The 14885-nt window shown below is 41.0% G+C and overlaps 1 protein-coding gene across 12 annotated transcripts; it reads right to left on the bottom strand.

The window, feature by feature from the left end:
* Positions 1 to 2593: 2593 nt before the first annotated feature.
* Positions 2594 to 14299, bottom strand: LOC4331699 (type I inositol polyphosphate 5-phosphatase 4). Of its 12 annotated transcripts, none has more exons than XM_066308599.1 (21): positions 14114 to 14299; positions 12449 to 12533; positions 12281 to 12354; positions 12015 to 12166; positions 9294 to 9554; positions 8014 to 8351; positions 7559 to 7841; positions 7420 to 7478; positions 6525 to 6975; positions 6320 to 6416; positions 6028 to 6099; positions 5841 to 5928; positions 5652 to 5759; positions 5049 to 5549; positions 4800 to 4935; positions 4483 to 4673; positions 4276 to 4384; positions 3849 to 3997; positions 3457 to 3766; positions 3235 to 3375; positions 2594 to 3134 (listed from the first exon to the last, which is right to left on the bottom strand). In XM_066308599.1, exons 9-19 carry the CDS (start codon positions 6558 to 6560, stop codon positions 3520 to 3522), a joined length of 1734 nt encoding a protein of 577 aa, XP_066164696.1. In that variant the 5' UTR covers positions 6561 to 6975; positions 7420 to 7478; positions 7559 to 7841; positions 8014 to 8351; positions 9294 to 9554; positions 12015 to 12166; positions 12281 to 12354; positions 12449 to 12533; positions 14114 to 14299; the 3' UTR covers positions 2594 to 3134; positions 3235 to 3375; positions 3457 to 3519. The 12 variants fall into 12 exon arrangements, with proteins under 12 accessions (XP_066164696.1, XP_066164697.1, XP_066164695.1 ...); XM_066308600.1 differs by having other exon boundaries at positions 12281 to 12378; XM_066308598.1 differs by having other exon boundaries at positions 12449 to 13419.
* Between the last annotated feature and the right edge of the window lie 586 nt (positions 14300 to 14885).

The following is a 14885-nucleotide window of genomic DNA, read 5'->3' on the forward strand; positions in this document are numbered from 1 at the left end:
CTTTAAAATCAGTTTTAAATTTAAGGCTAAAAATTTAAATTTTAGCTGATAAGTTGTATAAGCATAAGCGAAAAAGGTGAGATCGTGACTCTATCCAATCATTAGCAGAGACATAGATAATCATCAATAATTACTAGAAAGATTGATGAATCTTGACAGCTGCGCATGCACTTACTACTTGCTGCGTCGGTAAGATGATAAGATGGGTCTGGCCCCATGCGAAAACGTGGCTCCTTGGCCTTGGCTGTTTCGCCATGAATGCTTTGCTTTGAGTTTGAGAGAGCTTGGGGTTCTCGAAGAAGCCATGTCGTTCGATCAGCCGTCGCGTCTTCTCACGCAATACGCTTTTCTTTCTCCCAATCACTTCAGTGTCCAAAGGGTGCAATGCAATGCGATGCCATGCCCGGTTTGCTCCATACGCACTGAGATTCTTCATCCCGATCAGTTCACTCGCGGACCCATTGTTTCGCTTACGACATATTTATAAATAAAACATAATTTATGAATAAAACTTTTATATATATGTTTTTAGATATCTAAAAGTAAATGCTGAGAAATAAACTCCGATAGAAAAACCTCAAAATCAGCTTCAAATTTAAGATTAAAAATTCAAATTTTAGCCGATGAGGCCCCATCGTTGTGTACGTACGTACTCCTGTCTCCTTGTATATACAGATCAGTTAATTGATTTATTTGCAGGAAATTAAATACCTCTATTTACTAAAAAGAAGAAGGGCATGTTCACTTTGATGCCAAAAAAAACCTTACCAAATTTTGGCAACTTGCCAAAATTTTACCAGAATTTCTTAAATAGTTACCAAAATTTGGCAGCAAACTAAATGAAGCCACTTTTTTTTTGGCAACTTTACTAAAATTTGGTAAGGTTGAAAATGGCATCAAAGTGAACAGGCCCCGAAGAAAGAAATTGATTGTTTGCTTGATCTCTGGGTGTAATTAATATTGTCAAACTACTAAGATTTCAGCCAAATTTGTTATCTTGTTCTCAGTATTCAGAAATAGAGAAATTTTACGTTCCTTAAAAATTACCTGTAGTATTAAAATTTTACTTTTATGATATATATTATTCTCTGCATTTTATATTTGAGATAGTAATATCTTATGACCAACTGAATCTAGTTCTTTGCCTTTAGAGAAAATATATGTAGTTTTATGATAACAGATACGCTAAATCTGTATTTTTATTTTTATGATATATGTACTTAAACCTATAGTTTTGCAATAGATTGGATGAATATGTAGTTTTATAAAATTGACTCATAAAAATAATGACAGATTCATTTCTTTCTCACTGATGGGAATTATTACAGCTTTACAGCTTCCACAGACACTGAGACACCCATATGGTAGCATACCTAGCCAGCACAAATATTCACTGAAGTGCTAGCTAAGACAGATCATGGATATGTGCCAGATTAACAAAGCACATGCATGCAGCAACCTACTTACCTTGTTGTATAGGTTTGGTAAAATTTACAGTTCTTTAGCCGCCCACAGAAAAGGAGCTAGCTAGGTGAAAGATGGCTGTCATTTCCTCCAACTCACTCCTTTTGAGGCACAGCCAAGGGTTATCTTCTTCTGTTAAGCAAGAGACACTGTCAAGTGAAAAGAAGGTCGGTTTCTTCGGCTGGAATTGAGGTTAAAGCAGCCTAGAACTTTGCATTTTCCCTGTGAAGAGACTGGGTTAGGTCGTTAGGATTCAGAGATTTGATAGCTTTTCACCTTTGCTAATCAGTCCTCTTCTGTTCTTCTTCTTCTTCTTCTCCTGTTCTAGTGGACAATGATTTGCTTCAGGAAGCAATATCTGATTCTCTGTATCATCACCTAGCATCTCGAGAACTATTGGTGTGCATGCATGAACCTTGCCAGGACTGATGCCACTGAATCAGACTGCATGGTAGTAGCTTTAAACTGAAACCATTTGGGTCTGAACCATTTGTGTTTTTTGCAGCAATGCAGTGTTGCACTCAATCTGGCCATCGTGCAGTGCAAAAGAAGCAGCAAATCATTCCAAGGTAGACCTCATCAGCGCGTGCGCGTGCACTCACAAGTCGCAACAAAACACAAGAACAAAGATTTACTTCCTCCGCCATTAAAAAAAAAACAACTTCTGACTATGATGGCTACGAAAATCTATATATGCTATATCTCCATTAGTAGCTAGAAGTTACTCCCTCCGTCCCATAATATAAATGATTTTGAGTTTTTACTTGCAACGTTTGACCATTCGTCTTATTCAAATTTTTTTGAAATTATTATTTATTTTATTTGTGACTTACTTTATTATCTACAGTATTTTAAGCACAACTTTTTGTTTTTTATATTTGCAAAAAAAAATTAAATAAGACGAGTGGTCAAACGTTGCAATTAAAAAATTAAAATCCCTTATAATGTGATACGGAGGGAGTAAGGACGGACGATAGAGTCCACACTGTCTCTGCAGATCCCAACAACACATTTCTTGCCTTTTTATTCTCAGCTCCAGCCATGAGAACAGTGGGAAGGATGCAAAAGGAATAGAGTAGTAGTAGTATAACACATTTTGCCCTGTAGAGTGAATGAAGGCTGGTGAAAATGTATGTGACTGGTAGCCTTTTTGTCAGCTCAATTGATCAGACAATGCTCATGAAAACAAAAACATGACAATGATAGCCTATACATCCTTTTTCCATCCATGGAAATGATATGGACAATGCAGGCATTCATAGCCCTTTCTTACAGCTTTAAAATACCCACACAAAGAAGTGCAATGCACTGTGCAAAACTGCAAATGGTTTCTACTTGTTCGTTACAGTCCAAAACCAGGGAATAAAAAGGAGAAAAAAGAGAAGAAAAAATAACTGCACTACAATGTACAGATGAAAATTCTGGTGGACGCTTGCCGTTGTTGTCAGTACTCAGTAGTATCTTTGCTGTTGGTGGCCAAAGTCTGCTGTACTTATGATTGAGTGATCGTCCTATCTGCCGTTGTTCCTCTCCTTTTGCTGTGTAAGTGGTCATCTCGGTTCCTTATTCTCTTTGGAGTCAGTTTCATAATTTGAGTCACACCATCCCCACTAGTTGCAGCATCTATTTAACTTTGTTCAGGGTTCAGTGAAACATGGTCCATACCTTGGCTGCACAAAAGAGAGGAACATGACAAAATTGCTCGTTACAACTCTCCTTCACCAAAAATGTCATGTAGATATTTTGGCATGAGATTGATCACACAAGTACCTTTGTCACAATGAATCGATCTTGCGAACTATTCAAATGCTTGGTGAACTTCTGAAGATGTGCAATGTGCTGTTCTGGGATTTTGCTACATTCAATGTGAACCTGTTCACTTGGTCCTCTGATCTCCATCAACAATGCAGCCTGCCATTGGAAATTATTGGATTAGTATCTATGGAACACGGACATTTCAGTTTAGAACTAAGATCACTCTCCCAATCATACCACTTCATCAATAGCTGCAGGAGTAAACATTCAGAGGATGCCAATCAAAGTTCTCAAATACTTTCAGTAGAAATTCAGGTCAGTGTATCCATATGGATTAATATCAGTATATCCATATGAGTAGGGCAGCAATTCCTCAATGTCCAGTTGTGAACTTGAACAACTCATCTTCTGGATTCTACTATGATTGATTGATTCTACTTCTGCACTGAAGACACTGTAGACCGGTCTATGATCTGAAAAGCGAGATTCACCTCGAACATATGACAGTTGACTAAGGCCCCTTCCATACCATAAAATACGATCACACCTGCACAAAAAATCATTAAATTTACTATTACTGTACAAAATCCAGCAAAAATTCTGGAACCAATAGTGTCTAATCAAAATACCATGCAGGCGTTCTCTTCTTTTCCTTCTGGTTCATGTCATCCCCAGCGTACTTGTCGGAATTATTCGAGTATTTGTATGTTGGCGGGAAGTATATTTTCCCCTCGTTCCACCCAACGAATACTCGCCCACCTCTTTGCTCAATCCTTAACTGAAAGTGTCAAGTTTTTCGATATTTCAGATCATACATTATTTCAGAATCAATTTTATAATGAAAACATTATGTCCTTTTCTTTTCAAACTCAAAACAACAGCTCCCCAGCTTTTTGCCAAGCCATCAGAAATCTAGTAACATGATAAAGTAAAAGAATGACAAGACAGAAAGCACCTGATTGCCTGTGGCACAAGAATTTTACTGCTTTCTAGGGGTTCAACGCTACATACACACTCATTCCGATACTGTACTCAAGAAGGTTTACAAACCCTCACCTGATCTTTCTCCAGCAATGCTTTCCAATTGCGCATCTCCACGAGGGCCTTCACCGATCGGTAGGAAAGCGCGATTCTGTAATTTAGGTCCCCAAGCCAGATGATTCGTCTGAAATAAAAGGCAGAAGAAGAGGCCCCAAAATTATAACACATGAATATGGAACAAGCTTTAAGAGCCTGTGCTAAGTGCCAAGGTTCGTTGCTTACTCATGCTCTAAGATAGTTTCTGGTGAACGCTCATACTGTCCATAAACCATTGGAAACCTGGTCTTTCTAAGGATTTCCAATACATCTGAATTCCTCCTCATCTCATCACCATCCTTCTGTCCTGATGTCAGGTGGCTGCAGACGAAGCAGAAGCTTGTTTGGTGCAATGACATGCTAATCGAAATCGAACCCTGGAAAACAAATCCTTTACCGTTGAATACCTAAGCTAAGAAGAGTTTCTTGGTTGCAATCAAGCCATACAAGGTAAATAGTCAAAAATCACACTTGCTATACTACATTGGGAAACTCTGAATTACCTTATTTCCAAGGTAGCCCATCAATCCTCTCCCAACACAAGAAACCTTCAGATTTCTAATGTCATCCCTTATGTCTTTCCGGGCCCAAATCATCAGAAACAATCCTACCATTTGCTTGCTTGCAACTAGGCAATATCTGGACACCATATTAACAATAACATGAGCCACATTTTTTTTGTTTGAAGCGAAACCAAAATGGGCCTCTGAATTTCATGAAAGAGGAATACAAAATTAATGCTTGAAAATTACCTAGTATGACCAGCCGGTCTATGGCTTTCTTCCAGAGATGACGGATTACCGTATCCATACGACATTGGTGAATAAACTGTACTTGGCGATTCACCAGTGTTGTTCTCATCGTCCGATGAGCCACCCCACCGGCAGGTGGCCTCGTAGTCGCTAGGCCGACGGCCATAGATAGCTCGATCGCAGACGCTGTACCGCCGTTCCAGCCTAGGCTGGGGTGCAAGAATGTCACCCTCCATCCTCAAGCTCCGGCTAAGTCCGGCCTGGAATGACCGGCGGTGGAAGAAGGACGCATTGTTCTGCCTCGATGACAATCCCTCAAAGTCATCATCCATCTCCACCACAGGATCAGGCGCCGGAGATGGCGTCCGAAAGCTACCATTGCCACTAGTACCCGGCAAGTTGTTCAGAGTTCTTCTGACCAGTGACACCCACCTCCTTGCCGGGCCATTGTCCTCTGTCCCAAGAACGTTCCCAGCATTCAATGGGACGATCTCTTGAAACCTGAACAAAATGACAACATCAAAATTATCACTGAAATCGAACCAACAGAGTTGTGATATCTGACACGAATTCAGATATGCGAGATGAAACAAGAACAAGTACCCAAGGACGTAGATGTCAGCAGGAGGTGCAGCATGGAGCCAGTCCTCGAGGCTCATGGTGTTTGGGGGTGATCGGCCACCTACATTCCATGTGGCAACAAAGATCCTACTTCAAGAACAAGAGGGATCACGCGCAGCCCAAATGTGGGAAGAATTGGGTGTCACCAACATTGCGAGTGCAGAGGCTTACTTATAGTCTAATGTTACGGTGGCCTCAGCGGCGTCGAGGTCGATCTTGCCGCGCCTCGACCGCTCATGGCTCCTCCTCGACGACCTCTCTGAGCAAACCATTTCACGGCAGTGGCGAATGCAATGAGAAATGGCACAATCAAGACGAAAAAAACACGAAACTGTTCAGTCTTTTGTAGTTTGCTAACCTGTTTTGCTCTTCTTGACTGTGCTTGGTTCCCTCCGGGTGAAGCTGCTTCCCCTCCATTCATCATCACCTCCTGCAATCAGAACAGATTGCCTGATCAATGTGTACTAACAAACTGTAAAAAAATATATTGGAAAACCAGGAAACCATAGTGCTTTCCACAAGTGGCAAAAGAGAGTTGATAGAAACAGGGCAAAGAAAGACTGAAAGAGAGACATGGCGAGCTCACTGTTGGAGCAAACAGGGTCACAGACGCAAAAAACACACACTCGCAAACCCAAACGCATGCGCACCTCTCCTCCCAATTGCAGCTACATCATCAGCATGGAAATCATGGGCTTTGCTCCTGATGTTGAACCACTTCCTCACTAAGCTCTTGGACCATGACAGCTACAGGTTGTGACAAACATAAAGAAACACCACATTTAAGAATCAGAAAACACGGCATTTACAATCACAATGAAGAGGCTCAGGAAGAGACCAAGAATGAAGATGTACCTTGCTCTTCTTGGTAGTGTTGCTGCCATCTCTCATTGTTTCTCAGGGGAACACTCATGCAGCCAAACAAACTGTTGGTTGCAGCGAAATGGGCAGTTTGATGGCAGGTAGGGGCCAAGAAGAGGTAGAAGACAATGAGGCTGGCCACTGTTTGTTTCTCTATAAACAAAGATTGTGATTTGATGGAAAGAGGATGAAGAGAGACACACACAGAGAGAGAAAGAAGATGAGGAGGATTGAGAATGAGAACAAAATCTGGATTCTCTTTGGAGGAAAGAGGCTGGTAACACTAATGTTCTAGCTGGCTTCTGAAGCAAAGGGAGGAGAACAAATGTGATGCTACTACTAGCCTTCAGCTTCTTGGAGGAAGAGGCCCTGAGCTGAGCTGAGCTGAGCCAGCAGCACGAGTGAAAGACTGAGAGGGAGGTCTCTCTCCTTCAAAAACTTCAGTCTATGGAGGTGAAATGAAATACGTGTGAGGATGGGAGAGAATAAAGTGTAGAGGAATCTTAGGATGGTCAGTCTCTGCTTTTCGTTGCTCTTGCAAAACCAAGAGAAGGAGCGCAAATGGAAGAAGGGCAAACAACACAGACAGGCAGACACAGTACCCTTGGGAGGAAGAAGCACTGCGGTATTTATGCATGTGAATTTGTGAAGGGCTACTACTACTCAACACATGGTATTCCGTGCAATGTATAGCTCCTACTGCAAAGTACTAGATTTTTTTTAAAAAAAAAACTTGAAGTTTTAGAGGATGTGTGTATAAACAGAACTCAAAATTTCAGGATATTATCAGTTTACTGGCATCTGAACTTGAGTCCAGCTTCATTTATATAGGAGTGTACTATATTATGTTGGCACACCTTTGCAACAGTGTACTACTACTACTACTGACCTGTTGTTGTTCCTTTGATCCTTCACTCCCATTGGCCACTCAGGCAGCAGATAAAGAAGCTGGTGGAAGAACCAAAGGAAAAAAAAAAGTCAGGAAGGAGAGGGCGTTTCACTTGTTCAGAGAGATCTCACTTTTTTACCTTCCAAGACGTTTTTCTTGCGTTTTTGGGCTGGGTGCCGATATGCTACGGCCCCTAATTTGTTTGTTTTTCTTTGTCCCTTTCATGCTCTTTTTTTCCCTGCTCTTGTTCCTTTCTTTTGACAAGCTTTGGTACTCCAAATCGGAGAGGAGGAGACCAGTGGCTCTAGGAGTGTTCGATTCCAATGTGGTGGACTGGTCGTTGCCTCTTCGGCTGCTGCTAGATTTTGTGCTCTTGTACGGCGAAGAGAATGTATGTAATCTGAGCTGGAATGCACACCTTTCTGCATGGAAAAAGACATTGCAATTGAATTAGTACTAGTACTGTTCCTAGCTATAGTTATAAAATTAAAGCAGATATGCTACTGCTAATGTATCCTTGATTACACAATTAATACTCATTATCTAATTAGTCCTACGAGAGAGAGAGGAGAGAAAGGCAATTGAAGTTGTTACCTCAATGCACAGTTCATCAGATATGACAATTGGCAAGTGCAGTTCACCAGGAGGGCTACTAGGAGTGGAGCTGAGTAGCTGACAGTTTCAGAGATGTTGGGAGGAGGGGACTCTTGTCGTGTGTGTACTTGGGCACGCCAAGCATGCCTTTCGAAGGCGATGCTGGAATCTGGATGCAAGAGATTGCACATTGGTTCCCACTTCTACCTCCTAGATTTTCCATTGGGTGTCTGCACCCTGCACCTTCAGTCCAACAAGCAATACCATCTTCTATTTCCCCCATCTAGCTACTCCTTTTATTTTCCTTGGTTGCTTTTGATGTGTTCAAGAACATAGTTCTTGGCAAAAGAGAGAAAAAAGAGAAATGCCATTAGTTTCTTTTCTGATACGGCCCTCCTTTCTTTAAAACCAGGGAGACTACCTGACTGACTGAATAAAATACACCCTCTATCTGCAAAAATCACCACACCTAATGCTGCAAACTCCCCTTTCTCTCCTACTGCAGAAATGCTAGTACCACTATAGACTAGAGTGTTACTATCTGTCATTATCTGGTGACTTTTATTTCTAGATTGTTTTTATGCTCGTGGTACGCTCATACCACCTTTCTGGGTACTAAACAAGTCAGCTGCAGCCTATACCAAAAGGACACGAACGGACCGTGAGATCTCAGTACAGACATGGAAATAATAGCTGATCTCAGCAATAAAACAGACACAGGTTGTAATAAACAACAGGCAGGTCGATTCCTCTGATGACATTTTTGACTGGCCAGGTTCGGTTGTTGCCCCGTAGTTATGGTCTAATTCATCTGGGTTCTTTCTCCGTCCACTGCCAAAGCAGTCATCACTTGTCATAAAATGGTTTCCGTGCAGTAAAATTTCTGCAGTTAATATCGCATTGAATTTTTCTTTTAGAAGTAGATTAACGGATGAACGTACACTTTATTGGCAGTGAGCAGTAATAATTGATTGAGCCTGGCACGTGCTAAACGTACCCTAGTCCAGTTCCCACATGCTCATTTCTGTTACTTCACGTAGGAAATATATACTACATTCATCCAAAGTATAAGGGATTTTGGCTACGCTTATATCTCGGGGCACAGGTAATATTTTTATTTATAGCCATGATATATCCAGAATTAACGATCCAGCATTTTTTTGGAGAATTTTTCCATGTGCATATTCCACGAGTTGAAACATCAGAATCAGTTGGAAAGAAGATCACACCATGAGGACAGGTGTTAGGTTAGGGGGGAGAGGGAGAGAGAGTAATAAAACCTGTATGCCAATCACGTGAAGTCGATTTCCAATGATCATTTGCTCAGATGGCAGGAGAGAATGTAAGCATTCTTGCCAGAACTGGCCAATCCGTCTGAACTCTGAAGCCACAGCCAATAATTAACAATTAGCATCATAATCCTGGAACCAAGAGATCACGACCGGGGTTATCTCCGTCAAAAGTCGTGCAAAGCCCCATCCTTTCTGCTTAGTTTATCCCAAAAATTCCCACGGATGCATGGCAGCTCAGAGAAAGTAATCCTGAATAGTAGCAGATTTGTTATCGATCCCTGTACCAAGTTCATGTTGATCATGACTAAATAACATACTATCAATACAGATACTGCACTAGTGCCCCAATCATGGCCAAGCTACACACTTTGCCTTAAACAATTGTGCACACGCTAGATTCATATGTACAAGGTAGTAATAGTAAAATATATGTACAGTGGAGCAGTATATACCAATGCCACTGTATGATAAGCTGATCCTACTAGGCAGGCATGGCAAATTTAGCTCTTGGGACCCATCTTCATAGAAGAGGTTGCACGAGCGGGTGAGAAAGATGGTTAGCTTCAGAATGATCGCTAGTGAAAATAGTAACAGCAAGACTGGCTCAATCTTTGAGATTAGACTTGTGCCTAGGTTTAGTAGTAAATCAAAAAGTACATCCTTGGCTAGTTGTCATGCCTATTTGCTCCCTTCCCCAAGACAAGGCCAATCTTCTTGAATTGAGAGCATACTTGACCAAGAATATGGCATGAGGAAATACTACTATCCTGAAGGCTGTTTCACTGGTTGGTGGACCCACTCAACACAATAATAATGTTTGAAAACCTCATAGAGCCTTGTGTTCAACCTTGAAGTAACACAAGAGAGCACTTGTGTTACTCTAGTTAGATGATCACAAGGGGAATTAAGCCTGAATGATTGGCTTCATAAAATAAATCTGTCAGGCTAATGGCAGGGCAAAGCAGGTTTCAGGGTCTAGATTAGCTATAAAGGCCATCTTGGACATGCATGCTCTCCCCAAATCTCCAAAAAAGGGCATCCCTGTGTGTGCCTTCCTGATAGTCGAGGCATCTACTTGTTAAGAAAATGGGCACTACTCTGTAAAGATTCGTGCTCTCATCACAGTTTCCAGAATCATTTTGAGAGAGCTGCATCAGATGGAAATGTATCTTTGGGACGCTTATATGATTTTAACATACTTAGAAATGTTAAACTAAACACATACTAAGCTAGTGCCTAGTACTTGCACAGACAATAACTTTATGCCTGATAAACTGTAGTGTGGGCCATGTCAAAAGAAAATATATCAGATGCATGCAAAGTACAAATCAGGCCACAAGAAGGATATATGAAACCAGCAAAAAATGGTAAAGTACAAGTAGGACCATGAAATCCTAAGCACATAGCAGAACTTAATTAAGTTAGAAACTAAGTACCACTACTAAGTACTGATCTAAACTCCATAGGGTAACTAATTGCTGAAACCGAAATGAAGAGATGGCAAGGCGTCCATAGTCCATACAGACTGTGAAGGCAGTCAAAACAGGATCTATATGCTTCATGCTTTGGCCAAAGTGTCCTTCTTTGTCTTTAGCTTTTCAGCTTTGCAGCCGCCTGCCTTCTCTCTCTTCCTTTCCCTCTTAACGGTAACAGGGCCAACACCGAAGGTCAAGGCATGAACTATGAATGTAGAGCAAGAAAATCATAGAGCAGCAAGTGTGTGTTGGAACTCTTCTATAACTAAATAACCTTTGCTATGCCAGATTGCCATTAGACTCTTACTATCACCATACTCTGAGAAGTGAGAGTCATGCACGCTGCATCCCTCTTCCCCTCGTGCCATTTTGCCTGAAAGCCTCTATTGATAGGGATGTTATTGTACACGGAGGACAAGTCAAATACTCCATCGTATCGAACCCTAGATCATGCATAGTAGTACCTCTCTCTCTCTCCTCTCTTTCTCTGTCTTCCTCTTTACAGTTTATACAACGCTCTCTCAATCTCTCTGCAGCCATTCCACCCTTTTGTCCCACTCCCACGCCTCTCTCTCTCTCTCTCTCTCTCTCTCTCTCTCTCCGTCCCTGCAGCCTGCAGCTCTGCATCCACCATTTTTGTTTGCTGTCAAAAGCTCCTCTTCTCCAGATGGGCCCCAGCCTTGATAAACGCATCAAGTGACCATCATTGACAAAACCTTGGAATATGGCCCACAGCTCGTGGCGACACGAGCATGCCCATCAAAGCCCAAAGGCTACGTACGTGCAGCGTACATATCCTCCTTTACAATACTCCCGTCACCCCCCCATTACACCAAAGAAAAAAAAAAGATATTCCAGCAACTAATGATCTCTCACACAAAAACAATGAGGTGACAAGCATGTGGTCTCTATAAACTGGTGCTAAATGTTTCACGGCCAGTGTATAGGAGTAGCATTTAACCAGCATCCTTGAAGGCCCTACTAGAGTACTACTGGTAGTTAGCACTATGCTTAATAACATCGAATACAGAAAAAATTACCCAGCAAAAGCAAAGAAGAAAGTTGGTGTGCCACACAAAATGAATATACAATCAAACAGATTTCCAAGCACAGAATCAAGTTGCAGCAATGCAATGCGAGATAAAAACACAAGCTGCAGAGTCAGGACAGAGTTTTTATTTAAGAGCGGAGGAGTCAGAGCAGAGTTAGTAGCAAGGCGACAGTATTTCCTCACCTACAGTGCCCCTGAGCACGTACAGCCACGCGAGGGTTGGATGCTCGCCATCTCTGAAGCTTCCAACAAAAACCGTCTCAAGTGGTCCATGCAACTTCTGAAACCACCGCAGCTGCCAGTGCCACGCTCCAGCTTAAAGGCGAAAACCAATCCTGCAACCAGCAATGTATACAAGGACTAGTTACATGTGTCGCGTGATACACACCGAGCCCACATGTATAGTAGAATTGTAACAAACTTCACCAGTTATAGCATCGACAACTGACCAGAAGTCCTGCGTCTGAATTGCAGCAGCCAATACGAAAGACTTGAAGATGAAGTGAGAGCGAAGATTTGATCTCTAAATGTGTAGCAAGGGGAGCAGCTATAAATGGGTTCTGTCATTTTCCATTTCACAGTAAAATAATATCATTCCAGGTCTAGAAATAGAGTACATTATTGATGGTTGTAGGAGCTGAATAAATCCAAGAGTAGTTCCCAGCAGCCTCAAGAGAATTTCTATCCAGGCATCATCAGCTTCTGCCATTGTCCAGCATCAAGTTGGGCAGAAACCAGAAATGAGTAAACCAGGTTACAACAAAAATGCCTGCATACTTGGCAGGACCAGTACAATAAAGCATGAGTGCATGAGCATGACCAAGGATTTTAAGATTGAGCTAGTTATTTTGTACTGGAGGACCATTTCTTTGAAGCTTTTTCTATGCACTGAGCAAAGACTATATTCTTCTGGTCCATCATAGGATCAAAGTTGTTCTTCACATCAGAATTTCGGACAGCAAAAGTGAGATTGAACTGACAGTGTATGGTACATAACAAGCAGAGTGTGGTGGCATATGCATAAAAATGTGCTCATAATTCAAAGATGAAACAAAAGTATACAGTTTTTCCTTTTCTTTCAGCCTTTGGCTGTGTACTTAAACCCCTTCTATTAATATAATGCCAATTAATCTGTTTGGCCGTTTGGAAAAAAAAAAGAAGTATACGTCAATATATTCTATGACTTGTAAAACACATATAAGTCAAGAATCAGTGCTGATAGAAGGTGTCAGCTGTCGAGAACTCTGTGGATACGAATGACCATACCGAAAGAAATAGCCAAGCGATCCATGAGACAAATGGGCAATAATTGACCTGAGCTTGTACTTAAACAAATATACTTTCTGAACAGTGAACTTCTTTTACACAGTAATATATCCCCCATTACAGAACAATATGAACCATGATCTGGTATTAGCATGAAGACAAACTATTCACTGATATATGATGAGAGCAAGCATTTTAGATGCAACATCTGCATACATGGCCATGAACACACTTTTTTGAGAATTGAAGTGATAAAAAGGGGCAATATCCGGATAAAAGACCAATTTGGAGAGTATGGTCATGCAGTTGAAGAGACAGGGATCTGGTAAAAAAAAAAAAGAGTACATGGCAACTCAGTATTTCAGCTTACCACACCTAAGCATGATGAATGCAATGATATCAAAACTCTCTGTAGCACATGTTCCTCACTTGTTGTGAGGGATAAGGTCAAGACCAATAATATCTTGCTCAATAAAATGTAAAAGTTCCCCCAAAAAAATAAAAATGGTAGCCCAGTTATCCTGAGTCTTTAAGCGGAAACTAAATGGAGCAGCCTGTTGAAGATATTTTAATCAATTACAGGTTGACTGGTGCAGCTTCCTTTGATAAACATATTTTGGCGTGACGAAATCTTCCACTGAGCAAATAAGCAATTATCCTGCATTTTATAAAATGCAAACCCCTAAGAGTGGCAGAATCATTCAGTCATTCATTGACAACCCACTGAGGCCGAGAGCATGTATAGTTCGCAGAAAGGTCATCTAGGTATTATTCTTTGTTATTTATGGTTTTGGCCTTTAGTCTTGCTGTTCATCAAGTATCCTCGATCGATAGCATCAGGTAGTCACCTTGAAAGCTACGGACCATACACGTGTAAGAGCCGTGGAATTGGACTAAAATTCCGGCCCATCCATGAACAGTCTAGCCCCTTGGCTGTACGGTTTGTGTCCATGAGAAATTGAGGGTTTTCTCAAAAAAAAAAAAACAGAGATGTTGAGAGTATAGTTGAGCATAACCTGTAAGGCTGTAGATGTTTCTCTGAGCTCCGTTGACTTCCTGCGAAATAGTTTTTCTACTATTCTTTCACTCGCACGGTGAAAAATTTACTGCTGCAAACCTGTAAAAGGAAAAGCTGGCATGGTTATCAAGGATAGGCAGATGAAACTGTGTTAGGCTTGGTATGAAACCTAAAACTGCCTCAATCTGAATGAGGTATTATGAAATATTGGTGGGATCTCCTCGTGTCAATTTAGGTTTTATTTAGATTAGTTTAGCTCCGTGCGCATACATACTACAACGCGTGTTACAGAACCTCACCCTATTATTTGTGTGCCTTTTAGATTAGCAATTATTTTCATATTCTCTTTGTCTCAAGTCTTGTTTGTTCTCGGTTGCTGGCAGGAATTGAGCCTTGTGATCGGCTAAACCGCTCTTGGTAAGGTTCAGATTTGTAATAAAACAAAAGATAAAAAATTCCATTCAAAAAATTTAAGACAAATACAATTATAAACAACTTGACCTTCAAAACAGTAGTATCTGCTCAAGATTTTGAAGTATCATGTAATGTAAAAACTCATTTTTGATATGTGTGAGTTACTGCAGATTCACATGAAAGTAATATCAACAGAGAATACTCAAACAAAAAATCATACAGGAAATATGTAAGCGCCATTCCAGGTCCACTGCATATCATAGATAACATATGCAGATAACTTGAAGCATTAAGACAAGCTTCACTGCAGCCAGTCACACAAATTTGATATGAGTTAAAAACAACAAATTCGCAAG

This window comes from Oryza sativa, chromosome 3 (assembly GCF_034140825.1).
Source record: "Oryza sativa Japonica Group chromosome 3, ASM3414082v1".
NCBI lineage: Eukaryota > Viridiplantae > Streptophyta > Magnoliopsida > Poales > Poaceae > Oryza > Oryza sativa.

Excerpts from the sequence above, each read along its gene's own strand:
- LOC4331699 (XM_066308599.1), bottom strand. The coding sequence starts at position 6,560 with ATGAGAGATGGCAGCAACACTACCAAGAAGAGCAAG. Across the intron at positions 4,936-5,048 it reads AGACCGGCTGGTCATACTAG|ATATTGCCTAGTTGCAAGCA; the intron begins GTAATTTTCAAG and ends TATGGTGTCCAG. Across the intron at positions 4,674-4,799 it reads TGGGCTACCTTGGAAATAAG|GGTTCGATTTCGATTAGCAT; the intron begins GTAATTCAGAGT and ends TTTGTTTTCCAG.